At 43.2% G+C, this 27,488-nt stretch overlaps 1 protein-coding gene across 6 annotated transcripts in view; it reads right to left on the bottom strand.

Annotated features, from left to right (window-relative positions):
• Nucleotides 1–27,488, bottom strand: part of DNTT (DNA nucleotidylexotransferase) — a 191,483-nt gene that overhangs the window by 161,798 nt on the left and 2,197 nt on the right. Inside the window, exons 1-3 of one of the 6 annotated variants that reach the window (XM_075935206.1) lie at nt 24,338–24,505; nt 14,413–14,475; nt 13,837–14,073 (exon numbers count right to left, since the gene is read on the bottom strand). In XM_075935206.1, the coding sequence (XP_075791321.1) occupies nt 13,837–14,073; nt 14,413–14,450 (275 nt within the window). In that variant the 5' untranslated portion in view covers nt 14,451–14,475; nt 24,338–24,505. Of the gene's footprint in view, nt 1–8,314; nt 8,622–13,836; nt 14,074–14,412; nt 14,476–24,337; nt 24,506–27,488 lie in introns of those variants that run through there. The other 5 variants (XM_075935207.1, XM_025179760.2, XM_014581825.3 and 2 more) reach the window with 5 other exon arrangements.

The raw sequence follows: 27,488 nt of genomic DNA, 5'->3' as shown, positions 1-27,488 counted from the left end.
ATCATCTAATAAACCATCTTGTTAGTCTTTAAAGTGCTACATTGTCCTGCATTTTGCTTCAGCTACCCCAGACTAACACGGCTATATCTCTATCACTATCCTTACACGGTTATGTTTTTACTGCATGTAAGGCAACAAAAAGACAAAAAATCGTATACAGTGAAACCTTTGTTATCCTGTACTCTGTTAACTGGCATTGGCCACAAGCACAATACTGTCACATCTTCAGGTGCACAGGCCTGGCTTGGTTTACCATGATTGGCTTAATTTTTTATTTAAGAAGTACTAATCATCTTCAACTCAAAATAGAAATGTGAGACCCACTGCATCACATTACAAAACTACCAATATTAAAAGCCTGAGTTTTACTATTATTGTCCATTGTTTTTTCCTAGGTTGATGGGGACATTCAGATAACCTGAATTTTTAGATAACCGGAACGTCCTAATCCCCAAGCATGCCAGATAACACTGTAATTAACTTTTAAAAACATAACAGTGCTTAGTCAACTGTAGTTCTGTCTATGGTTCTGAGCATGAAGGAGATGCCAATTTTTTCATCACATAAGGAACTATCATAAGTTCCCATCAAAATATAATGCATAGATGTTAACAGAGTACTCAATTGTCTCTTCTGTTCCCGTGAGTGGAGGTGAGCCAGCTAAGTGGCTATTCCCTACAGCATGTGGAAATTTGGCATTTTCTCTCTTTCCACAGCTCAGGAGAATATTTCTTCACCAGAACATGGCACTGAGTCTTTGTCTACACAGCAACGTTATTTTGGAATAACTGACATTATTCTGAAATAACATAGTCTATGTCTACACACAAGCAGTTATTTTGACAATGTCAAAATAATGTTGAGCTGGAGAACTGCTTACTCCAACTCTTGTAACCCTCATTGTATGAGACATAAGGGAAGTTGGGGAAAGAACGCTCCTTCTTGAAGTAACTGCTGCATAGACAGAGCCGAAAGTCAAAATAAGCTGGGCAATTAGCATAGCTCAAATTGGTTGCTTATTTCGAGTTTAGCCCTGCTGTGTAGATGTGCCCTGACAGAGCTCTACAGAGTAAAAATCAAGGTCCAGGAGTCAGTGCAATGCCATATATGTATATATGCAATACATGTATTGTATGCCCCAGAATTCACAACGAAATGTTTTATGCTAGAAGCATACAAAAGCCCTGCATGTAATCAATCTGTTCACGTTTGGCTGTCTTTTTGTTGTGCTAGCAGGGCACGCAGTACTTTAAGTTGCATCATGTTGCCTAGGCAATATGAATCTTCAGGCAGCTGATTTCCTGGCTGGCTGCACATCAGAAAAAAGTAGCTAAGGCATGCAAGTGTACAGCTGAATCATTCATGATACAACAGAGCTAGCGGTACAAACTTTTCTTGCTAGTTTGCTTGAGAAAACTTCAGATATTGCCAGAAAGTCCCAGCTTTTGATTGTGCTGTATTATGTGACCAAGAATGGTAGTGAAATAGAATGCTTGGCTGCTTTTCCTGATATTAGTAACAATCAACCTGTTAAGCAGAGCAGAGAAGGTCTGATTGAATTCTTCAAATATGTGGTGCAAAAAATCTACCAGACTGCCATGCTCAGTCTTCTTCCTCAGCCAGGGTTTTCTGACCATGCTCCATGATTTTCACTTTGTTTCTGTTTTGTTTTTACAATGATGTATTTGAATTAACAGAAGTGAAATTTGATATTCTTCAAATCAAGATGTAAGATAATAGATTTTGTGTTAAGGAGATTTGTAAGACAGAGCTAAGTCATTAAAGGCAACATACGTTTGCCAAGTTTTAGAGGTGTCGGCACTAGTTGCACATGAACCTCAGGAAAAAAAGAGCAAGAGAAAGCCAAGTGACATATAAGTGTCCCTTATTCAAGGATATTGGCAGTTATTGGTACAATTTTAAAAAGTATAGAGAAAAATTAAATTAGTTCAGTTGCTGAATCCAACAAGATTCATGGGAAGTTCAAAACACACTTTCCAACTGATGCTTTTGAAACTCAGGAAACATCTTATCTAAACTTTTTTTACTATAATCATTTGAATTCCAAACTGCTACATATAACTCAAAACAATTGCAAGGAGAAGGTGCATTTAACTTATATAGAACTATTTATATGCTGGATTTACATATTTGCTTCTCTGAGGTCAGCAAATTGCCTTAATTCTGAATGCTCCCTACTTTAAAGCTATGTTGGAAAGGTTTTTTTCCAACTTTAGAAGAGCATTAAGACTTTTATAAGTAAAACACCCAGATGGCAAATGCTTGTACAGCTTGTTATTCCTGACCTTTGAAAAGAAACTATTTATATATCTTCACAGCTTATCAAATTCTTACAACTTGATTAGTTGCTTACAAAAAATAAGAATGGATTTTCAATGTCTATATTCTCAGCTTTCATTATATTTGACTATTAGTATTTGCCAAAACAAATATATTTGGTTTATTAATTGCTTTGTATTTTAGATGAAAAACTTTTTATCTGGATGAGGCAATGTCTTTTATTGGACCCACTTTCTTGATGAACAAGGTAAGCTTTCAAGTTACACAGGGCTCTTCTTCAGTTCTGGGAAACATACTGGCTATGTCTACACTGGCATGATTTTCCGGAAAAGCGTCCATGGCCAATCTAGACGCGCTTTTCCGCAAAAAAGCCCCAATCGTCATTTTCGCGATCGGGGCTTTTTTGCGGAAAACACTACTGTGCTGTCTACACTGGCCCTTTTCCGGAACAGTTTTCCGGAAAAAGACTTTTGCCCGAACGGGAACAGAATAGTTTTTCCGGAAAAGCACTGATGATTTTACATTAGATCGTCAGAGCTTTTCCGGAAATTCAAGCGGCCAGTGTAGACAGCTGGCAAGTTTTTTCTGGAAAAGCGGCTGATTTTCCGGAATAACTTGCCAGTGTAGACACAGCCACTCAGTGTCACAACCAAATATAAGATTGAAAAGATAATTTAGCATAAATAGCTAGTACATAATATATTCAATCAAGGTTGTACAAATTGTTAAGTAGATCACAGAAGCTCTGAATAAACTTGTTAAAATGTGATGCAAAATCTAGCAGATGGGCCACTCAGTCATTCTCATCAACAAATGGTTTTCTGACAATATGCACCACTATATTTGCACACTATCATAATCATCTTAGTACAAAGCATTCCTTCTAATATATCATTTGAAAATTTATAAATTTGTTTCCCTTCAGCAGAAAGAGAGCTCAAACAAGTGAAGAAATGCCAACAAAGAACATCCTTCCACACAGACTCTTTTACTCTTGGTTCTCTGTTGGAAATGTTTTTCCAAGGGGGATCCAGAACTATAAAAAGCAGAGGCAAACACCCATGATACCTGTCTCTTGCCCTCTGCCCATCTCATTTTTGTACCCGAGAAGGCAAAGGGAAACAGGTGTTGAACCCTGGAGCAGGGATCCCAATCTGAGAGTTTGCTCAGTATTTTGTTGGAGCATGAGGTGAAAAAGTTTGCTTTGCAACTAATTTAGTTTCTTATGTTTATGTACTAATATGCATTTTAATCTTTATTTTTCTGTCTCATTACTTGTACTCATATAAAATCTTTCTTTGCAGTTAATAAACTTGTTTTACTACTTTATCAAATACAGTCTGTTTTTAAGTTAACTGGCATGTTATTCCCTTAAATGAATAACAGACTTAATGTACTTGTACTGTCCAAGAGAAGACTGGACAGTATAGGACATGCACTTCTGAAGGAAGATCCAGGACTGGGAGGATGTTGGGGTCACTTGCAGTACATCCAAGGCTGGTGAAAGCCCGTGTGTGGCTGACAGCACATACACTCAAGGTGTGGCTTGCATATTGAAAGCCTGTTTGTGAGCAGCCAATGTGGAAACTACAGCAAAAGCATAGAAGGCACCCACAGATGCAGGGCAAGATGACAGTCCCCACTAAGTTGGATTTTCTCCAGTTATGTCACACTGCCTATGCTTGATGACCTTCTGTTTCTCCTTTGCCTCTCCAGCAATACATATGAAGATACAGAAGCAGTTCCTTTAGCTATTATACACTGTGGGTCAGGTAATATCTTTTACTGGACCATTTTCTATCATTGAGACAGGTTATCCAGACCTTTCTTCAGGTTTGGGAAAGGTATTCAGAGTGTATCTCAAATCCTGAGACTGACACAGCTATAATACTACTTACAGTCTATATACCTGTCATCTAAAGCCTGCTGTCCTAAAAAAAAAACACTGCTGAAGGTGGGTAGGGTCAGAGCAGGGAAGAAGTCACTCTCGGCAGCATACTTTCCTGTTGATCCCATGCTTATCCAACCAGATAATCAACTGTGATTATCTGTGTAGCACCAGTAGCAGCATGCTAAGCACTTTGACATCAGCTATTTCATGACTAACCCTGCAAAACTCACAATCAAAATGAAGAACAAGCAAAAGTGAAGGTAAAGAGAGCAAGAAGAAATTGAATGATGGAGTCAGGCACTTGTCTTCTTAGGTCCCTGGTTTTTGCTTAAATCATTCTCTCTCTTGCCCTCCTCCCAGTCCCCAGCTGTTTCCTGATATTTCCTCTTTTGTTGAAGTTCCCATCTCTCATAAACATCAGTACAAGTATTTTCACATCTTCTTGAATATCCTGGGAGACAGTAATAATGGGTACGACTAATAAAAAAGGCTTGACCATACAAATTGTCTAAAACTCAATAAGACATTGGAGATTTGGGATATGATGTTCCTCAACTAACCCTGCATGCTTGTCACTATCCAATATTGAGGATACTATAAAGGAAGGAACACAACAGCAACAGCGTTCAGGTTACTATTCCCCATGTAACTCTTCCCTGCACCATTCCTAGCTCAAGGGAGGTCCTCACCTCTTCATACCCCCACCTCATCCCCACTCCACCCCTCCTCCCAGTCCTGTCCCTGCTCTGCCCCCTCTCCCTCTCTGCCCTATTGCACTTCAAGCCCCAATCCTCCTCCCCCAAGCGGTGTGACCCAAGGAACTAGCACTGGCCTGATACTGGCAGCAGGGGTCACTCCCCCTCACACTCACTGGGAGTGGGGAAATGGAGGAACCTGGTCCCAGTCTACTCCCCTTTCCCAGCCACATCATTCTGCTTCCTACTGCCAGTGACTGTGGGAGCAATTCAATCTCCTCCTCCAAGCAATGCGGTGAGGAGCCAAGGGAGCAGAGCAGGCTAGGGATTGCCCCCAACCCCTGCAGTCTGCACTAGACCCTCTACTTATCCCCCAGGTTGTCATTGGGACAGAAGCTAGGGAAAAGGGGTGATACTGCTCTCCAACTTCACCAGCGGGGGAAGGCAGAGTAACTCAGCGAGCAGTTGGGGAAGCAGAGCCAGTAAGTGTGGGATGGAAAGGTCAACCCCTGATGCTGGTGCCAGGACCCACTAGTTCCCTGGGCCAAAGTGTGGAGCCATGGGCAACTGCACAAACCATCCACAGGATGGGACAGTCCTGCTCACCAGCTGCTAGTCCATTGCCCCTCTTCCCCATGGGTCCCTTCATGTGTCACCTCTGGTTGTCATCAGGTAAACTGAGAAAGTCTGGTTGGGATGAACTGTTCCCTTTGAACAGGATGAACAGGGAAAAGTGTAGGAATGCCTTGGAGAAGGACCAAAATATGATCTCTAGTTGCTTAGGAAAAAATTGCTTTACATGCTATATATACCCTAAACACATAAGGGCTCTCTACCAGGCCTGCTAGGATTCTTTATTATGTAGAGGAAATATCTATAAACTAGTAGAAAATTGTAAGGGCAACCACTCTAAAGCTCCACTGAAATATAATCACTTGACAGGTTAGTACACTGCAAAGCTGTAGACTGAAATCTGAAATTGTTAAGACAATGGAAAAATAAAACATGATTCTCTCCAGTTCAGACAGGCAGGCACCTTTACACAAGTACTAGCTTCATTTATTTCTCAAACAAGGGTAGAGAGTGCACACTTCCAACTCAAGACATCATATGTTTCAGCACAGAGCAAGATTCCATAAAAATTTTTTTGGAGATTAGCATGCCACAACCTTAAATATGATTCAAGTCTTATGGCCCTTATTCACATCAGTAAGCCATTGACTTCATGAAGTTCAGTGGGCTGGTCCTGTGCATAAAGCCTGCATTTCCACCCTCTAAATACTGTTATTATTTCGATGCATTAATTGTACAGGGTGCTGTGTTTTGAAAGAGTAATTAAAAGATTCCATGGTGGAAGAAAATCCCTTTTTGTCACATCACACAGCTTGAAGAGCACAGCATCAGAAAAGTTGCCTATGACAAACCTAGGTGAGTCTATTGGGGCGTGGGCAATATTGTTTTTATTATATAAACTCGTTAGGTGCTACTTTAATTAAAACTTATGTTTTTACTTGTGTACAAAAATTCAGTTAGAGACACAGAACTTCTGCTTCCTGTGGTTTATTTCACTTTATATAAAATATTCATATTTAATGTATTTATATCAAGCTGCAGATCTGGGAACTCTGCCATCATTATACTCACAGCAGCAGTTTAGTTGCTGTGCACCAGTTTCCTCTTGTACCTCTACAGCTGTGCTTGATTCTTGGCAGAAAATGTAACAAATTTAGAGTTTCCTCTAGCATTCTTGACAACAACAAAAATCAACAGTTATAGTTCTGTTTTTCCAGTTGCAGCTAGACTGAATTTAATCACACTAACCTATTCCTGACAAAAGCTGTGTCATAAGAGCATAAGATTGGCCATACTGGGTCAGACCAAAGGTCCATATAGCCCAGTATCCTGTCTGCTGACAGTAGCCAAAACCAGATGCCCCAGAGGGAGGGAACACAACAGGTAATCAGCATGTGATCCCTCTCCTATCATCCACAGGAGTTCCATGGGTGTCCTCTCAGAAAGTCTGAAACTCTGAGAAAAAAATATCTCTGTCTCAGCTGCCAAAAACAGTCCTGATCCTTTTAAATGAAAGTAAGTTTTTTTATTCACTTCAGTGGGTTTTGGATCAGACATTAACTGCATAATTCCACACCATACCTGCGTGTATCTTGTTTTGTAACAACTGTTTACATCCACAGGTTTTCTTCTTTTCTGATTCTGCCTTTCAAAGTTACAAGGTCAGAAATGTTTGCAAGACTGGGTGTCACAAGGGATATTTGGGAGCTGGAATAGGGAAACCCCAGACTTATTCTTCCATACTTATTCTGTTTTACAGACATTTCATTCAAACACCAACAACAATAAGTTTTCTTTAACTTAAATGTTCATGAAATTGAGAGGCTGATTGCACTAACTAAAAACAGGCACAGTGCAAGAGGAAAAGATGCTATGTGAAACCCCCTACATAAATTTGGCAATGACCATACACCTTAATGTTCAGATGCAACATCCCTGCTTCTCTAGCACTGGGCCTTTCTACACAGAGATGGAAATTGTCCCAAATCATGTGCCAATATCTAATGTTTCCCAAGTGTTGCTCAGTAGGACAGGTCAAGTAGGAAGAATTACTTAATGGAATACCAGAACTACTGAAGAGAAATATTTCCCTGCCAAACTTTTGCAGTTTCTGCAGAGGCATATCAGTATCTTCCTTTTCAGACATAGGAATACATTTAAATTCATTCCAAACGATAACTGGAATTCATTGGCTAAAACATGAAATAGCAAATCACTAGTTAGTGTAAATCAGCATAACTCAACATCAGCACTCACTGAATGTCAGTTTCATTGATGACAATGAAACTATACAAATGAGTAAGAATAAGTCTCATGAGTAACACTTGTAGGATGATATCCTAAATTTATTTGATTTTTCATAGGGGAGAAATCCATTGAGAAGTCCAAATTTATTAAGCATGACACATTAAGACAAATTTGAACCACGGATCTTGGAGGTCAAAGACAAGAATATTTGCCTATGTCTGTATGTGGCCTATTGTCTCTTAGGCCTTTTTTTCCTTAAGGTAACATGAATTTATCTTCTAAATATTAAATAATAATACTAAATATAATAAAAAATATAAATCAAATACATAAAAATGTTAAGCGCAGTCACTTGAACAAATGCATTTATCATCATTTTTGCAGTACAGATTAAAGATACTACAGAAAAACTTGACAATTTTACCAGATTACTACAGAACTGGAGTACTCCTGTGTAACTCCATAAGCTTTGTCATAGGAAATACCTTAACTACAGCACATACTAAGGTTAGCTGTCAGTATATCTTATTTAGTTATTTAAGGTAATCCGCAAGTTTTTAAGCATCATCACGACATATGATTTCTGCTCACATAAAGATTTTCCTACCTTAACTCATTTTCTACCCTGAAACCTTTTCTTCTTGCCAGCTGCGTCAAGAATGTCCTTCTAGTAACCCCCATTTTCCTCTCCATAATAAAAATGACTAATTCATTGAACTTTACTTTGCAACTGCTGAGAGAAACTGCAGGATGCATCCCTTTCTGTTTTTTCCTTTGGGGGAACAGACTTGGAGTTCTAGTCTTATCCATGATGCAAGTTAGTATTTTTTCAGCTTGACTATCTACATGTGAGTTTACATTCAGACTGCCAGCCAATAGCTGTATCTGATGTCACCACCCATTGATGTTATTTTCTTCTGTTTCTCTTCTGAAATCAGAAACAGAATCTACAGGAACAGAAATATTAGTTGCTTTACAATGACTATGAATACTTCTTTGAACTTACATGTGAGAAGACTTTTAACTACATCAGACAGGTGCATATGCATTGAAATGAATTGGTATTGAATGTGGCCACTGCCTCTAATGACTTGATCCAGATAATATTATTATTCATAGCAAATTATTTAAATGTGTGCCAGATCTTCAGCTGGTAGAATCTGGCATAGCTCCATTGACTTTTTTTCCCCCTCAATTTCACCATTTTGTGGTCACATACACTTTCTCAAACTTACAAAGAAAATTTAAAATCATTATTCTTGTTTTTACTTACAAAACTTCTTCTGGGGAAAGGTTTAACTAATTTCTTGTGATTGTGGCTTATATTGTTATTTCTATTCAATTCACTTTGGGGCTTGTTCTGGCTTATGTATTTTGTGCAATTGTTTCCTGGGGCTATGTTCTTAACTTCATAAAACTTTGACATAAAAAGAATGTTTTTAAAAAAGAAACGCACTTTGAAACACTATCAAATACAATTAATCCCTTGGTAATTTAAATTTGAAGGAAACAAATGAGCAAAACCTGAGAGTGGTTAAATACAGACTCTTTAAATCTGCCTGTAAATTGCTGGTGAAAGACACTGCAGTATTTACTTTGGAGAACTGAACTGTCTCTGCACTTCCTATCAACTATGTGCAGAGGTGGAGCTACCAGATCTCAACAAACTTTGGGTATGTCTACACTACCTCGCTAGTTCGAACTAGCGGGGTAATGTAGGCATACCGCACTTGCAAATGAAGCCCGGGATTTGAATTTCCCGGGCTTCATTTGCATAAGCGGGGCTCCGCCATTTTTAAATCCCCGCTCGTTCGAAACCTGTGCCGCGCGGCTACACGCGGCACGAACTAGGTAGTTCGAACTAGGCTTCCTAGTTCAAACTACCGTTACTCCTCGTGGAATGAGGAGTAACAGTAGTTCGAACTAGGAAGCCTAGTTCGAACTACCTAGTTCGTGCCGCGTGTAGCCGCGCGGCACAGGGTTCGAACGAGCGGGGATTTAAAAATGGCGGAGCCCCGCTTATGCAAATGAAGCCCGGGAAATTCAAATCCCGGGCTTCATTTGCAAGTGCGGTATGCGTACATTACCCTCCTAGTTCAAACTAGGAGGGTAGTGTAGACATACCCTTATGGACACGCTATGTAACCCTGTACCTTTTGCAGTCATCTATGCCAGCGCAAAATGAGACTACTGCTACACTACAAACTAAGTAGTGAATCCTTGCTTACATACCCTAACTCACACTGCTTCTCAGCTGAGCTAAGAACTAAAAATTGTAGTGTAGCTGTGCTAGCACAGGCAATAGCATCATGGACTAAGTGCCCCAAATATTACCTCAGGGAGCTCAGATTGGTTTATACTTGGGGTGGCTGTGCTATGTGCCATGACTGTTACTGCCCACACTACCATGGCTACACTATTTTAGTGCCCCCTAGCTTGCTGAACACTAGCACAAGAATACATACATAAGCTGGAAATCACACCACTTCCTAGTATTATAGACATGGGCTGCGAGTGTAGAATCAGGTCCACCACACACACAGACATTGTTATTTCACCAAAGCAAGTTGCATCCCCATAACATGGGGAGCATGTCAAAATGGGCTTTTTGAGTTGAGCCATGCTGAAGCATAGAGTCCATTGTAGGCGTGAAATTAAATAAAGCACACACCAGGGCTTTTCCTACTTTGCTGTGAAACGTGAAAACATTTGGGTGAAAAGACAATCTTTATTCAATAATTGGAAACTCTAATTTCACCAGTTATGCAGGAAATTATTATAAACGTCCTGGCTTGAGTATCTCAGCAATCATACCAGTGAGAGAAAGGACGCAGGAAAATCAGACCTTATTGATACAATCCCCAAATGTTGAATGGTCACTTTGTCACCATGTATACAACCATGTTGTTACAGAATAAAGACTTTTCTGCAGTTATTTAAAGTTTAATTATGAAAAATTGACATTTTTCCCAGCGTTGCCCAACCTTGCTGCATCAACTGAGTTGTCACAAATATTTTTTAAAAGTTATTTCTAAAATAAAAATGAGACATCAAAAATTAAACTAGCTTTTTCAGCTCTGGAGCGTCTCTCAGTCCGTGATAGAAACACACACATTTTCGTTCATAAGCTAAACAGCAGTCATTTCTTCCATAGCCTGAGGATAACCCAATGGCCAAAATAGCAGCAATACTCCTGTTTACTATTTGTAGCATAAATTTTAACAAAACAAATAATTTGTTCTTTTTAAACTATTTTGAAAGTTTAACAGTGATAGATAAGTGGAAAAAAATGACTTTAAAAGGTTATATGTAAAAAAATTGCAGCAAAGTGGGAAAAAGGATGATGATCTTGGCATTAAGGTGCTAGGCAATCTGTTACGATGGCATCACTACTCTTTGCCAGTCTCCTGATCCTGAACCTTAAAGCATTGGAAATCTCCCTATTTACCACATTCCCAATCTTGGCACTTCACGTATCCCTCAATTTCCTACAAAGAATAATATATTTGAAAATAGAGTTACATCTAAATTAAAGTCTTATGTTATGTTGTAATGAATTCAGTGCTCTTGAACATGCAAAGATAATTATTCTCGGGGCAGCACCAAGATGCCCAGTGCCAGTAAACAACTCTTCTGGGATGAATAGTTTTTACATTAGACCTTTGTTCCCCTTAATAAACCTTGAGACAAATTTTCAAAGGTATTTAGCATGCCTGGAGATTCAGATAGAATCCCAATGAGAATTTCAAAAGTTGTTTTTTCTACAGGTGTTCTTTGAACCTAATGGAAACATATTTATTTTCCAATAAGCACAGCATGGATGTTCTGTAAAGGTCTCAGTCAATGATCCAATTTTACCAGACATAACTTCTGAATATAATTGGCTTTTCACCTCCCACTTGAATTTTCATTCTCCCACAATTTTACAATAAAAATATTTGTTGACAACAACTCAGGAGGTGGAATATATACTTGGAGTATGCAAAAAACAATCTGGCTGGCAGTCACATTTGTGGTTACTTTGCCAAAAGAGAACAAAGCAGCAAGGATTTAATTTCATGAGTTGCTAAAGCAAAGTTGTAGTTAAATGTCATCCCCCTAAAACAGCCATTTCCAGATTGTGGTAGAGGCAATAGCATGGGGTGGCAGGCGGAGCTGGTCTGTGTGGGGAGCCAGTTTAAAAACTGCAGACACAACATGGGGCAGCAGCAGCCCCTGTGGGCAGGGAGCTTTAGCATTTCAATATAGATACTATTGATGCAAAAGGAGGGCTTCTTCACTGCGTAAGTAATCCACATTCCTGAGAAGAAGGGCCAGGTTGCTGGCAGAATGCTGTGGACACAGGCATTGAGAACGATTTAACTGCATTGCTCATAGATCCGGATTTTTCACACCTTGGACTGACATAACAATACTGACCTAATTTCCTAATATACACCAGGCCTCAGATTCAACAGGGTTTTTTTCACAGTGTTTGCAGTGAACTAACAATTCGTATGAAGTAGTTAAAAAAGCTATACTAGTAAAGATACTAATCAGGGAACACAGACACTTCAGTGTAGCAAAAAAATTCCTGAGCATTTCACCATCTAGACTAGAGATTGTCAGAAAATGCCCTCCCATTTTCCTACTTCACCTTGTTTTTCATTAAAACAAATTTCATTTTTGTCTAAGTTTTCCACTGAAACATTTGAGTTTTCACAAAAAATGGAAGCGCCTACCTGGGTCCGACCCTGTTGTGAATATAATATAGCCCCAAAATTAAACACCAGTTTTGTCATTTTCACATAACTGAAAGTCCAGTTTCAGGTCAATATGCTGAATTCTATTTAAGAAAAGGAGTAACTTACTCTGTTGCTCTGGTGCAGGTTACACATAAGCATGTTGTCTAAAGAACCAGTCTAACTTCTTTTTGTACTTGACTTCTGATACTTTGGAAGTGACTGATTCATTGACCATCCAAAAGGTATTACCACAAACCATACTGCAATGAACTATATGTTCAATAAAAAGAATGGGTGGCCTGATTCACAACTGTATTCATCTGGTGAAAAGTCGACACAAACGTTAGTTTGTCATATTTTATTTTTCATCAGAACAATGGACAACTGGAAGATGGCTTTCTACCATAGTAACAGCCATATGACTAGTGATTTATACTGAATAGGAGCCGTAGTTTCAGGAGAAAGATGTCCCGTTATCTGAGTCATGATACCATATGTAACTTCTTACTCTTCACTACCCATGGTTAGTGGCATAAAAACCACAGAACCCACAGCACTGTTTTCAACTAAGTGCAATTCCTCTTTTATGTACTGTTCCCCAAGAGCATGGCACTCTGCATTTCACTTGAGAGAACTGTTTGGCAAGTGTAATATGGAAACACAATCTTTTAGGATTTTTGGAATAACATTTCCACCCTTTTCTACAGAAACAGCATCAGAAGGGGATCAAGGCCACAGTGTGAATGAGACAGTCACAAACATTGTTTAATATTTAAATGATTGTCCTACAAGTGCCAGTGTGTTACACTGCTTGTATCAATCATAGTAACAGAAATAGTCTGCAAGCAGTACTCAGTATGATCCTGCACTCCTTATGCAGCTCTAAGAGCAATGGGAGTTAGGCCTGGAGAAAAAGAGCAGGAGCAGCTGGCTTCTGTAAAGCAAGGAAGTGCTTGTTCAGTTCCACTTTATCTCTGTATTAATGTATAATTTCATTGTGCTTTATCTAGTATTTTCAGCAGTTTGTTTGCACAAACTAGATTTTAAAATATTTTTATGGAATATTGTGGCACATTCCATCTAGCTTTCTTATATTAAGGCCAAGAAAGTGCTATCAGATGATTTTAGTGAATAGTTGCAGCCCTCAAAGTACAGTGGAAAGAAATTCAAATGGGCAGCACTTTTAAACTATTAACTACTAGAAGTCATACTCAGTATTGTCTGGGTCCTTCAGGGCAGGGCCTTGGGGATATATATGAAGAGGTGCAGGACGCTGGAAGCCAGGGACCTGTTCTTCCTCCACCCCAGTCACATCCCACCCAGCCATGAGGGACCTGTTCTCTCTCCCCTCCAAGACAGCGGTCAATGGCTGGGGGCGAAGAGTTTGGGGCAGAGGGCTACTTACTGGTGTGCTGGCAGGCAAGATGGCAGAGTGCCAGCCTTGCTGGATGCTCCCTTCTTGGTATGGCTACCCCCAGTGGTCACTCTGCAAGACTGCTCTCCTCTGTGCTCACTGGCCCCAGTGACCACTCTCATATTTAGCATCCCTTGGAACAGCAACTCTTCCCTTTGTATATTATGGGGGGAAATCTCCTTTTCCTTAGGCTTCTGGGTGTCCTGGCACAACTGGACGCTGACCACGCTTTAAGTAAGGAGAAAAGGAAGCTGCATATCAAATTTGGTGACCATACCTCTTACCACTTAGGAGAAGTTCTTGAACAAATGGACTCACAGACAGACAAACATATACATGCTAAAAAAAATTATATGTAACATATGCACGCGCACACGCACGCACACACCCACACACAAACACACCCACAATCTGGGCAATTTTTATTTTTTTCCCAGTAGCAATATATATACACACAATGACCTTTCCACCATAGTTTGGCAAAAAAAAAAAAAAAAAAAATAACCCACACACACACCAAGGATTAGCTTTGTACAGTGGCATAAGGAAGTGTTTAAAATGTGTTACCTTTGCCAGGTGATGGAACTTGGACAGAATTTCAGCATTTTTCAGTCCTGATGATACCTCTGGCTTTTTAAAAACAAAAAACACAAAAACAAAACCTTTTGATCTTTGTTTTTCTTAAGAGGTTGCTGTGAATTGTTGTTTGGGAGGGGGTGCTTATTCACTCCTGAATATTCTATTTTCTGTCACTGCTATTTCTAAAATGTTTAGAAATAATAGGTGAAGATGTTTTAGAATAAAGGTTTTTCCCTTCTTCTTCTAGTAAAGTTTCTCTGGAATAGATTTAAAATCCGAACACATTTTGAAATGCATTTGTGATATGGTTCTTTTTTTCTATTTTACATTTGAACAGTGCAAAAGCATAAAACAGCACATATATAACCAAAGTGTAAGACCTAATAAGATGTACCTTTAAAAAGTCTCCTTTTTCATATTTTTCTACTAAGAACATAAAATGATAAAATTGGTATTTTTATAGTATTTTCCATTTTACTACATTTCAGTTATCTGCTTTGATTGTCACTATAGCTTCATGCTTCTGTTCATATTCTGTTTAGGCTGTATCTAAATAGGTTGTTAATTAGTTGTAGATGGTGTCATTATTAAATAGGCAGGCCCAGACTGCAGCAAAATGTTTCCATTGCATTTGAACCAAATGGTAAAATATCTGGTATCTCACTTCGTCATTTACCCACCATAAATGGTGCAACTTCAGGCACTGGTGCAACTTGGTCTCTCTTATTTGTTGTCTGTGGCACATATTAGTCTCACCTCATGTGGTCTATAATTCTTCAGTCTAGTTTTCATTTTTGGATTTAGCATGCAGATGTTGCATCCATGGCCTGTGATATTCAAGAGGTCAAATGTGATGTTGTGATGCTCCCTTCTGGCCTGAAGCTCATTTAAAATGACAGCTGGAACTCTGATGAGAGGTTCTGGACAGCAGCAGCCATTGTTTAAATATATTTCATCTGAAGCTATTTCTGAAGCCAATATCTTTGTAAATTTTTCCACAGTTATTGTAGAAAATGGATAAAATAAAATAATTCAGGTTATTTGCAAACAGAGATAGTCTCCCAGGGCATCATGTAGACCTCTGGGTTTAGAATAGGTGGGATAATATTAAAGATGGGCAAATCCTGCAAAATATATTCCAGGTGTAACCATGCTTAGTCTCAAGTACAGAGGGAGGCTAATCTGATTTGGGCCCAACCAGGCCCACCGACTGGAGGGAGAAGCAGAGGGGACAGGTGCCCTGGGGCTTGGCCATTTAAAAGAACCCAGAAGTTCCATCCACCGCTACCGTGGCTATGGCCATGGCCAAAGCCCCAGACCTTTTAAATGGCAGACAAAGCACCAAGTGGTGCAAAAGGGCTGACTAAAGGAAGCTTGCTCCCAGCACTGCCCCTTTTGCCCAAAGCCCCATATCTTCTGGAGATCAGAACTGGACTCCACACCATGCCCACGGCCTGACAAGTCGGTCAGCTGCCCAGTACCCAACTGAGCTGAAGGGCCTGAGTCTTATACTTCCTGTGCCTCCCCTCTGTTTCTGACACAGGGGATGGTGCTGCCTTAGCTCACCCACCAAGCAGAGTGTAGTAGTTCCTTCATATCACACTTGGAGAGAGGTCACTTTGCCTTATTGCATGTGGAATTCTTGTGAATAATTATAAATCAGTTCACTTACAGCAATATCCATGCCCCTTTAACCCTCGTCTACACTAGGACTTCATTTTGAAATAACCCTTCCAAGGTTATTTATAAGCGGAGCATCCACATTATAATTTATAAGCGGAGCATCCACATTACCAAGCCCATTAATTCGAAATAACGGGACGTGTAATTTGAAGTCTGTACTCCTGCTTTTCATCAGGAGTAACATTAATTCCGAAATAATGGTAGTGTGGACACTCCGGTGTTGCTAATTCAAACTAATTACTCCCCAGTGCTTCTTGGGGATCTAAGTCTGAGGTAGCTTGTCCATATTAACGGAGCCTGCCTCAGACTAATTTCGAGGCTTCCCCGTAGTGTGGACACGCTAGTTTGAACATATTAAATGGGAAGTTTTAAAGTCAAATTTAGTAATTTTGAGATAGTTTCCTAGTATAGACATGTCCTTAGTTTTCACTTGCATCAGCAACTGAATTTACTTACTTATCTTATGTTCATGTTCAAGTTTTCACATGAGAAATGTGAGTTTTTAACTAAGGTTCTTTCATTTATCCCTAATATCAGTAATTTTGCAAAGAGAGATTAGAATTAGTGGAGAAAGCGATGAATTGATAGTATGCCCTGACTGTGCTTAGTTATATTGTGGTATTTGGACTGTAAAATAAGGAAGGATTATAAAGGAGACAAAAATCTTATACGTATGTCATAAAGTGCCTAAAATATGAGTGGTATACAAGTAGAAAGACTTCTTAAAAAGTATGTCAACACTGCATAAATAGAAAGAAAACTGCACAATGTGGCTGTGTCCAGACTCAGGGGTTTTTTCGGAAAAAGTAGCCTTTTTTCGAAAAAACTTCACCTGCGTCTAGACTGCAGCCGCGTTCTTTCGAAATTAAATCGAAAGAATGCGGCTTTTCTTTCGATGGTGGTAAACCTAATTCCACGAGGAAGAACGCCTTCTTTCGAAAGTGCTCTTTCGAAAGAAGGCGTTCTTGAAAGCAAACAGGCTTTTTAGAAAGAGAGCATCCAGACTCACTGGGTGCTTTCTTTCGAAAAAGCGGCTTGCTTTTTCGAAATTCCGCGTGCAGTCTAGACGCTCTCTTTCGAAAGAGGCTTGCAGTCTAGACATAGCCTGAGAATGAATTCATCAACCTTTTTTTTTAATTATTTTTATTTATTTTTTTTAACCTCTTATCTCTGATGTTCAAAATATACCCACAAAGAATCATAAGAACATAAGAATGGCCATACTGGGTCAGAACAAAGGTCCATCCAGCCCAGTACCGGTCTGCCGACAGTGGACAATGCCAGATGTCCCAGAGGGAGTGAATCGAACAGAAAATGATCAATCGATCTCTCTCATGCCATCCATCTCCACCCTCTGACAAACAGAGGCTAGGGACACCATTCCTTACCCATACTGGCTAATAGCCATTTATGGACTTAACCTCCATGCATTTATCTAGTTCTCCTTTAAACCCTGTTATAGTCCTAGCCTTCACAACCTCCTCAGGCAAGGAGTTCCACAGATTGACTATGCGCTGTGTGAAGAAGAACTTCCTTTTATTTGTTTTAAACCTGCTGCCCATTAGTTTCATTTGGTGGCCCCAAGTTCTTATATTATGGGAACAAGTAAATAACTTTTCCTTATTCACTTTCTCCATACCACTCATGATTTTATATACCTCTATCATATCCCCCCTTAGTCTCCTCTTTTCCAAGCTGAAAAGTCCCAGTCTCTTTAATCTCTCCTCATATGGGACCCGTTCCAAACCCCCTAATCATTTTAGTTGCCCTTCTCTGAAGCTTTTTCCAATGCCAGTATATCTTTTTTGAGATGAGAAGACCACATCTGTACGCAGTATTCAAGATGTGGGCACACCATGGATTTATTTAAGGGCAATAAGCTATTTTCCGTCTTATTTTCTATCCTTTTTTAATGATTCCTAACATCCTGTTTGCTTTTTTGCCTGCCACTGCACTCTGCGTGGATGTCTTCAGAGAACTATCCATGATGACTCCAAGATCTCTTTCCTGATTAGTTGTAGCTAAACTAGCCCCCATCATATTATATGGATAGTTGGGGTTATTTTTTCCAATGTGCATTACTTTACATTTATCCAAATTCAATTTAATTTGCCATTTTGTTGCCCAGTCACTTAGTTTGGTGAGATCTTTTTGAAGTTCTTCACAGTCTGTTTTGGTCTTAACTACCTTGAGCAGTTTAGTATCGTCTGCAAACTTTGTTACCTCACTGTTTACCCCTTTCTCCAGATCATTTATGAATAAGTTGAATAGGATTGGTCCTAGGACTGACCCTTGGGGAAGACCACTAGTTACCCCTCTCCATTCTGAAAATTTACCATATATTCCTACCCTTTGTTTCCTATCTTTTTAACCAGTTCTCTGTCCATGAAAGGATCTTCCCTCTTATCCCATGACAACTTAATTTACGTAAGAGCCTGTGTTCAGGGACCTTGTCAAAGGCTTTTTGGAAATCTAAGTACACTATATCTCCTGGATCCCCCTCGTCCACATGTTTGTTGATCCCTACTAATAAATTAGTAAGACATGATTTCCCTTTACAGAAACCATGTTGACTTTTGCCCAACAAATTATGTTCTTCTACGTGTCTGACAATTTTATTCTTTACTATTGTTTCAACTAATTTATCTGGAACTGACATTAGACTTACCAGTCTGTAATTGCCAGGATCACCTCTAGAGCCCTTTTTAAATATTGGCATTACATTAGTTATCTTCCAGTCACTGGGTACAGAAGCTGATTTAAAGGATAGGTTACAAACCATAGTTAATAGTTCCACAATTTCACATTTGAGTTCTTTCAGAACTCTTGGGTGAATGCCACCTGGGTGGTAACTTGTTACTGTTAAGTTTATCAATTAATTCTAAAACCTCCTCTAATGACACTTCAATCTGTGACAAGTCCTCAGATTTGTCACCTACAAGGAAAGGGTCAGGTTTGGGAATCTCCCTGACATCCTCAGCTGTGAAGACTAAAGCAAAAAATTCATTTAGTTTCTCCGCAATGACTTTATCATCTTTAAGTGCTCCTTTTGTATCTCGATCATCCAGGGGCCCCATTGGTTGTTTAGCAGGCTTCCTGCTTCTGATGTACTTAAAAAACATTTTGTTATTACCTTTTGAAGTTTTGGCTAGCTGTTCTTCAAACTCCTTTTTGGCTTTTCTTATTATGTTTTTACATTTAATTTGGCAGTGTTTATGCTCCTTTCTATTTACCTCACTAGGATTTGACTTCCATTTTTTAAAAGATGCCTTTTTATCTCTCACTGCTTCTTCTACTTGGTTGTTAAACCACGGTGGATCTTTTTTAGTTCTTCTACTATGTTTTTAATTTTGGAGTATACATTTAAGTTGAGCCTCTATTATGGTGTCTTTGAAAAGTGTCCATGCAGCTTGCAGGGATTTTACATTAGTCACTGTACCTTTTCATTTCTCTTTAACTAACCTCCTTATTTTTGCATAGTTCCCCTTTTTTAAATTAAATGCCACAGTGCTGGGCTGCTGAAGTGTTCTTCCCACCACAGGAATGTTAAATGTTATTATATTATGGTCACTATTTCCAAGCAGTCCTGTTATAGTTACCTCTTGGACCAGATCCTGCACGCCACTCAGGACTAAATTGAGAATTGCCTCTCCCCTTGTGGGTTCCTGTAGCACAGTGGTCCCCAACCTGTGGAGGTTGCCGGGCGCCAGGGGGCGTGGCCGTTCGCCCGCCGGGTGTCAGGGGGCGGGGACGGAGGCGGGGCCCCTCATAGCCGCGCCCCCCCATAGCCACGCCCGGGGCCGGCGCCCCCCGCCCCTCCTCCAAGTGCCTGGGGCCACCTCCAAGGGCCGCGCGCCCGGGGCCGGCGCCCCCCCTCCTCCGAGCGCCGGGGGCCGGGGTCGGCGCCCCACCCTCCTCCAAGCGCCGGGGGCCGGGGCTGGCGCCCCCCCTCCTCCAAGCGCCGGGGGCCGGGGCTGGCGCCCCCCCCCAAGCTCCGTGCGCCCGGGGCCGGCGCCCCCTCCTCCCCAAGCTCCGTGCGCCCGGGGCCGGCGCCCCCCCTCCTCCAAGTGCTGGGGGCCGGGGTCGGCGCCCCCCCCTCCTCCAAGCGCCCGGGGCCGGCGCCCCCTCCCCCCCAGCACCGGCGCCCCCCCGGGGCCGGCGTTCACCATGCGCCTGGAGCCGGCTCCGGCACTGTGCATGCGCCACGTGCCCGGGGCCAGGCCAGCCCCGAGCACGTGGCGGGCGCACACGAATGCCCCCGCGGGCACCATGTTGGGGACCACGGCTGTAGCAGCTGTTCCAAGAAACAGTCATTTAAGGTATGAAGAAATTTTGTCTCTGCATCTTGTCCTGAGGTGACATGTACCCAGTCAATATGGGGATAGTTGAAATCCCCCACTATTATTGAGTTCTTTATTTTGATAGCCTCCCTAATCTCCCTTAGGATATCATAGTCACTATTACTGTCCTGATCAGGTGGTCAATAATAGATCCCTACTGTTATATTCCTATTAGAGCAGGGAATTACTATCCATAGTGATTCTATAGAACATGTTTGGTTCATTTAAGATTTTTACTTCATTTGATTCTAAATTTTCTTTCACATATAGTGCCACTCCCCCACCCACACGACCTGTTCTGTCCTTCCTTGTCTCTGTTTATTTGTCTGTCCTTTTCTGATGTGTCAGATTCTTTTTTATGTGAATGTTTTTCGTCTGATCTGGCCCATACTTTATCCTCTTCCATCCTCTCCTTCTGACTAAAACCTAGAGAATCTCTATCAATAGACTCTCCTCTAAGAGACGTCTCTGTCCGAACCACATGCTCCTCTGCACCAATCAGCTTTCCCTCCTCTCTTAGTTTAAAAACTGTTCTGCAACCTTTTTAATGTTAAGTGCCAGCAGTCTCGATCCACTTTGGTTTAGGTGGAGTCCATCCTTCCTGTATAGGCTCCCCCTGTCCCAAAAGTTTCCCCAGTTCCTTATAAAGCTAACCCCCTCCTCCCTACACCATCATCTCATCCACCATTGAGACTCTGAAGCTCTGTCTGCCTGCCTGGCCCTGCTTGTGGAACTGGAAGCATTTCTGAGAATGCCACCATAGAAGTCCTGGATTTCAGTCTCTTTCCTAACAGCCTAAATTTGGCCCCAAGGACATCTCTGCTATCCTTCCCTATGTCATTGGTATTTATATGTACCACGACCACCATCTCCTCCCCAGCACTACACATAGGTCTATCTAGATGCCTCAAGAGATCCTGGAATAATTCACTTCCATTTGAGGTTTAGTTTGAGGTTTCTTTACACGAACTGCTTTCTTTGTAATTTAGAAAAATGCTCTTTTTTTAAGTCTACTGCAAGAATTTATACAAGACTGGGGATATAGAGTGATTCAGAGAGCAAGACAATATTCATATTCATTCTCCACTTGCTCCAGGAAAAAAATTCATCAGTATCAGCCCTATAACTGGAAGAGATTACTTCCCTTTCCACACTGACTCAGCTCTACCCCACAAAGACCTTTTTTCCCAGGCCACTCTCAACTCCAGTAATGCTCTGTCTTCTGTGGGTGCATGACAAACCTTGTAATTGTTCACTAAAGATTGTTTTCACATACACGGTAACTCTACCATATTGCAAATGGTTTCTGCTGCTTTTTGTTGTGATTAGAACCGGGGAATAATTGACTTTTTGGTTTAGATAACAAACTAAGAAGTCAGTGAAAATTTTTGGTTCCTTTCCAAAGTGTTCATAAGCTGTCAGCAAATGAAAATGTTCACTTCAAGCAAGTGAATCATATGTTTTTGTCCTTTTAAAACCTATAGATATGGCACTTGTTTGGCTTGCAGGAAACACTGGTTTGAACTCCTCCAATGGAGCAGAGTTGTAAAATCAAATCTCTCCCCCCCCCCCCCCCCCCCACACACACACAGCGGCTATATCTAGACTGGCATGATTTTCCACAAATGCTTTTAATGGAAAAGTTTTCCGTTAAAAGCATTTGCGGAAAAGAGCGTCTAGATTGGCACGGACGCTTTTCCGCAAAAGCACTTTTTGCGGAAAAGTGTCCGTGCCAATCTAGATGCGCTTTTCCACAAAAAAGCCCCGATCGCCATTTTCGCGATTGGTGCTTTTTTGTGCAAAACAAATCTGAGCTGTCTACACTGGCCCTTTTGCGCAAAAGCTTTGCGCAAAAGGACTTTTGCCCGAATGGGAGCAGCATAGTATTTCCGCAAGAAGCACTGATTTCAGACAGTAGGAAGTCAGTGTTCTTGCAGAAATTCAAGCGGCCAGTGTAGACAGCTGGCAAGTTTTTCCGCAAAAGCAACTAGACACAGCCATAGACTATTAGCTATCCTGGGGTAGATTATTCTCAGTCTTTCCTGCTGAAGCTATTCCATTTAGCATAAATAATTAAGTATTCATTATAACAAAGAGAGAGTGAGGAGGACTCTAGTGATTAAAAGCTTCAGAGGGGTAGCTGAGTTAGTCTGTAACAGGAAAAACTTAAAAAACAAAATAGACTAGTAGCACCTTAAAGACTAACATCTACATGTTTTGTTTTCTTTAAGGTGTAGGGTTGCCATGTATCTGGTATTTAACCAGACACTCTGGTTTTTGGGCCCTCTGTCTGGTAAAAAAAAATTCAGAAAATACCGGCCATGTGTGATGGCCGATATTTTCTGGTTTTTCAGCTGAGCTCCCGATGGAAGCCTGGCGGGGGCGGGAAGAGTGGCTGGGAGGCCGGGCGTGATTGGCACTGGGAGCCTCTGGTTGCATCTGATGTAGGAGTGACGCCTTGGGGAGGAGGAGAAGCCCTGTCCTTGCTCCTGAGCACTGTTCAAGCGCGTTGTGGAACCATAGGCGGACTCGCTCGTGCTTTGCTGGGACCGAGCGTGGGACAGGCAGCGCCCTGGGATCTGCATGTGCCCAAGTCAGTCTCGCTTCCCACTGGCCGATTCTCTCCCCACCACTCCTCCCCTGGCCAGCCCCGCTCCCCCCGGACCCTTCCCCCCGACCAGTCCTGCTCCCCCCCAACCCTCTCCTGGCCAGCCCTGCTTCTTGCCGGCCAGTTCTCCTCTTCCTGATCTCTGCCATCTAGTCCCGCTCCCTCTGACTCCCCCCATCTCCCCTGGCCAGCCCCGCTGCCCTGCCCCCACCCCCAACCAGCTCTGCTTTCTGCTGCCCCCCCCAATCTCTGCCAGCCATCCCCGCTGCCCCTGACCCTCCTGCCCCCCACCGCCAGCTCTGCTTCCTGTCCCTCCCCTCCTCCTGGCTAGCCCTGCTCCCCTCCCAGCCAGTTCCTCCCTTCCCTCCCCCTGATCAAGTGTATCTGGTATTTTTTCTGAAGCTACCTGGTAACCCTATTAAGGTGCTACTATAGTCGAGCGATTAAGGTAGTCTCCTGGTAGACAAGACAGAGAAAATCAGACAGAGAGAAGACATGTACACAAAGTTTGCTAACCCTGAAACATGGTCCTGCAAGTTCAAAATTGTCCATTTACATTCACAAATAGTTCCATGTAAATCAAAACTACATTTTGGGGCAATAAACAATCACACACAAAAGTGCTCCCTCAAAGCCAGTTCTATTGGACTGATTTTTTATTTCTGTGTTGTAGCTTCAATTATTTTGGTTATTTTTGTGGCGCCCCCTCTCCACCTGATTACCTTTTTTTTTAAAGCCAATCTCCCTTTCAGGTTTGGATGGATAGGTCTGGGTTCTTCTGGATCCCGCCACCCACTCAATTTTAATCTTTCTGATTGATGTACTTGGCGGTGCCTCCACCCCCCTCACTCCTTCCTAGCAGGGTCACCAGGGCAGCTTGGGAGGAAAATTCTAGCCCAGGGTAATCCCCACATATTTGCCAGATAGTTGGAGACTCCCAGAAAATAGCACAAACACATACACTATAATAAACACAATTATATTAAACAAGAGACAATTATAACAGAACAGGGTAAAACACTATTTTTAGGGTCACCGGTGCCCAGCAACTGTGAGGTTAGTGTCCCATTGGTACGCGTACTTTGATGGGGCCCTTGATGACTGTTGACCACAAAATCCTTCTCTGCAGTAGTTTAGCAGTGGGGCTGACTAGGTCCAGTACAGCCCAAAGGACTCACAAATGGGAGAAGGCAGTAAATCCCTCCACAGGTTTAATGTACAGCAGGTAATAAAATCCCCAAACAAATTCCCTGCCTGCCTAACTAAAAATTGGTGCACTCACACACTCCATGAATGTTGAGAGATGACTCAGTCTCTGCAAAGGGCTGCTCTCTTCTCACAGGGATCCTCTTCAGGCAGGAATCAGGCTGCTTCAGTCCTAGAATTTCCCCTCACTGCGAAGGGGCGCAGGGCTCAAGGTGCAGGCCACACAACTGCACCAAAATTCAAACTACAGTGAACCCTCGCTACTTCGCGGTTCGACCATCGCGGATTCACGACTTCGCGGACTTTTTTCATTACATTATGTATATACGTGAATCCGCGATGGTCGAACCGCGAAGTAGCGAGGGTTCACTGTACTGTGAACATAAAATTGATCCTTACCAAAACTTTAAAAAGCCTCGGGGGAAGCCGGCGGGGGGGCATCCCAGGCGCGCCTGGGCTGCTCCCCCGCCGGAGCCCCTCCGCGGCTTTCAAAGCCTCGGGGGAAGCCGGCCGGGGGGCATCCCAGGCGCGCCTGGGCTGTTCCCCCGCCGGAGCCCCTCCGCGGCTTTCAAAGCCTCGGGGGAAGCCGGCCGGGGGGCATCCCAGGCACGCCTGGGCTGCTCCCCCGCCGGAGCCCCTCCGCGGCTTTGAAAGCCTCGGGGGAAGCCGGCGGGGGGGCATCCCAGGCGCGCCTGGGCTGCTCCCCCGCCGGAGCCCCTCCGCGGCTTTCAAAGCCTCGGGGGAAGCCGGCCGGGGGGCATCCCAGGCGCGCCTGGGCTGCTCCCCCGCCGGAGCCCCTCCGCGGCTTTCAAAGCCTCGGGGGAAGCCGGCGGGGGGGCATCCCAGGCGCGCCTGGGCTGTTCCCCCGCCGGAGCCCCTCCGCGGCTTTCAAAGCCTCGGGGGAAGCCGGCCGGGGGGCATCCCAGGCGCGCCTGGGCTGCTCCCCCGCCGGAGCCCCTCCGCGGCTTTGAAAGCCTCGGGGGAAGCCGGCGGGGGGGCATCCCAGGCGCGCCTGGGCTGCTCCCCCGCCGGAGCCCCTCCGCGGCTTTCAAAGCCTCGGGGGAAGCCGGCGGGGGGGCATCCCAGGCGCGCCTGGGCTGCTCCCCCGCCGGAGCCCCTCCGCGGCTTTCAAAGCCTCGGGGGAAGCCGGCCGGGGGGCATCCCGGAGGGATGAAAGCCGCGGAGGGGCTCCGGCGGGGGAGCAGCCCAGGCGCGCCTGGGATGCCCCCCCGCCGGCTTCCCCCGAGGCTTTGAAAGCCGCGGAGGGGCTCCGGCGGGGGAGCAGCCCAGGCGCGCCTGGGATGCCCCCCGGCCGGCTTCCCCCGAGGCTTTGAGGATCCTACTTCGCGGATTTTCATCTATCGCGGTCGGGTTTGGAACCTATCTACCGCGATAAACGAGGGTTCACTGTATAGCCTCCCAGCCCAGCATTCAGACCCACACAGCAGGCAGCAGCCCTGAACTTGCTGCTAGAGCCGAACTGACCATGCGGTGACTCGTCTCACCCAGGGAGCTGGAGCCAACTCAGCCTTGCTGGGGAAACCTCCCAGCAAACTCCACAACTGGGAATCAACAGTGGAGACATAAACCCAGCTGAGGGATCCTGCCTTCAGGTCCCTAGAGGCTAGTTCTCAGGGGGAACCCTGCATGCAGGCCTGGGGCTTACTAGCTCCCACACAGCCAGTCCTGCCCTTGCCCTGGCTGGCTCCAGACTCCCCTCAACAATGGTCTCTCCTTCCCCCTGGGGGGGCATCTCACTCCCCATGGGTTGCCGGGCAGACTCTGGCCCTCGTAGGGAGGGGGAGCCAAGGCAAACTCAGAGCCTCACCCTGACCTGCCAGCAGACAAGGCCCCAGGAATCCAAGTAATCTCCTTGGGGGTTACATTTTATATTTGTGCACGTTAGAAAGACATTACAGTGGTGGACCCTTTCCTACTCCCAGCACAATTTTAATGAATTCTGTGAATCAAATTCAAGGTACATGCGCTCTACAACTAAAAAAAAACTTGGTGCTGGCTATGCCAGGTGATTCTGGCTATTTGACACAAGGCAAGGAGCTATTTAATTGAAATTTGGACTCAGGCTGGAACTAGGGCTCCAGAGGCACGTCTACACAACTACTCAACTATGTAAATTGCGTAACTGAAGTCGAAATAGCTTAATTCAGCTTTTGGTGCTGTCTACACAGCAAGAATTCGAAGGAAGAACACTCTTCCTTCAACTTCCCTTACTCCTTGTGAAATGAGGGTTTCAGGAGTCAGAGTAAGAAGTCCTCCAGCTTGCCATTATTCCAAAATAACACTGCTGTGTAGACATACCTAGGACCCTGCAAGGAAAGAGGGTCCCAGAGCTCAGGCTACAGCCCAAACCCAAATGTTTATACCACAATTAAGCAGCCGTTCAGCCTGAGTCCAGCAAGCACAAGTCAGAGGGCACAGACCTACCACAGATGTCTAACTGCAGTTTACTAAATGTTACTGAACATGCAGAAGGATCTTCCGGGAAGTTAAAATTACTTATCTTGAATATATTTAAGATCAGAGAAATAATAAAAGCTTTATAAACTAAAAAATATCATGCAATTTGTGTAAGTTGCTGCAACAAGCAGACTGGAATCTAATAGGTATACAAAAAAGGCATCCAGATGCTTTGCGGGCATCCATGACCAATCTGTCTATTTACCGACGTACCTTCTACAGTTTGGGGAACAAGTTTACCAGGTGGTCCTTCCCCCATTTACTGACTGGCACAGAGGCAGAATCAGCCCATTTGTTTCTGAATTCAACTATATCAGAACTGTTCCAATATTACGCACACAGCCTTTAGGACATGCCTTGAGCAGCCACTTGGGGCCATGCAGAGGTGTTAGCTTTCCTTGTCATCTGTAGAGAAGCAGTGGTGCAGCAAGCCACCAGAAGGGATCCCAAGTAGGACACTGGCAGTGCTGGATAAAGAACAAAAGCTTGGTAGGATTTACATTAAAACCAGGAATGCCAGCTGCAAACATATAACACGTAAATATTTTTAGGAGCCAGACAAGATATTATGCAGTATGGCAAGGGTCACTCTTTCCCTAGCCAGTATTTGGGCCACCAACCTTCCCCCTTTTCCAGGAGTTGGAGCTTTCAGTTGGTTTTTGGAGTAAGGAGCCCAGTCAATCCTCCTGGGACTCCTTCCACTGCTGCTATAGCTTAGGGTATGTCTATACTGTAGAGTTTTTTCAGAA

This window comes from Pelodiscus sinensis, chromosome 8 (assembly GCF_049634645.1).
Source record: "Pelodiscus sinensis isolate JC-2024 chromosome 8, ASM4963464v1, whole genome shotgun sequence".
NCBI classification, from domain to species: Eukaryota; Metazoa; Chordata; order Testudines; family Trionychidae; genus Pelodiscus; species Pelodiscus sinensis.
Note: the sequence above shows the minus strand (reverse complement) of the source record. Positions and strands in the feature narration are given on the sequence as shown.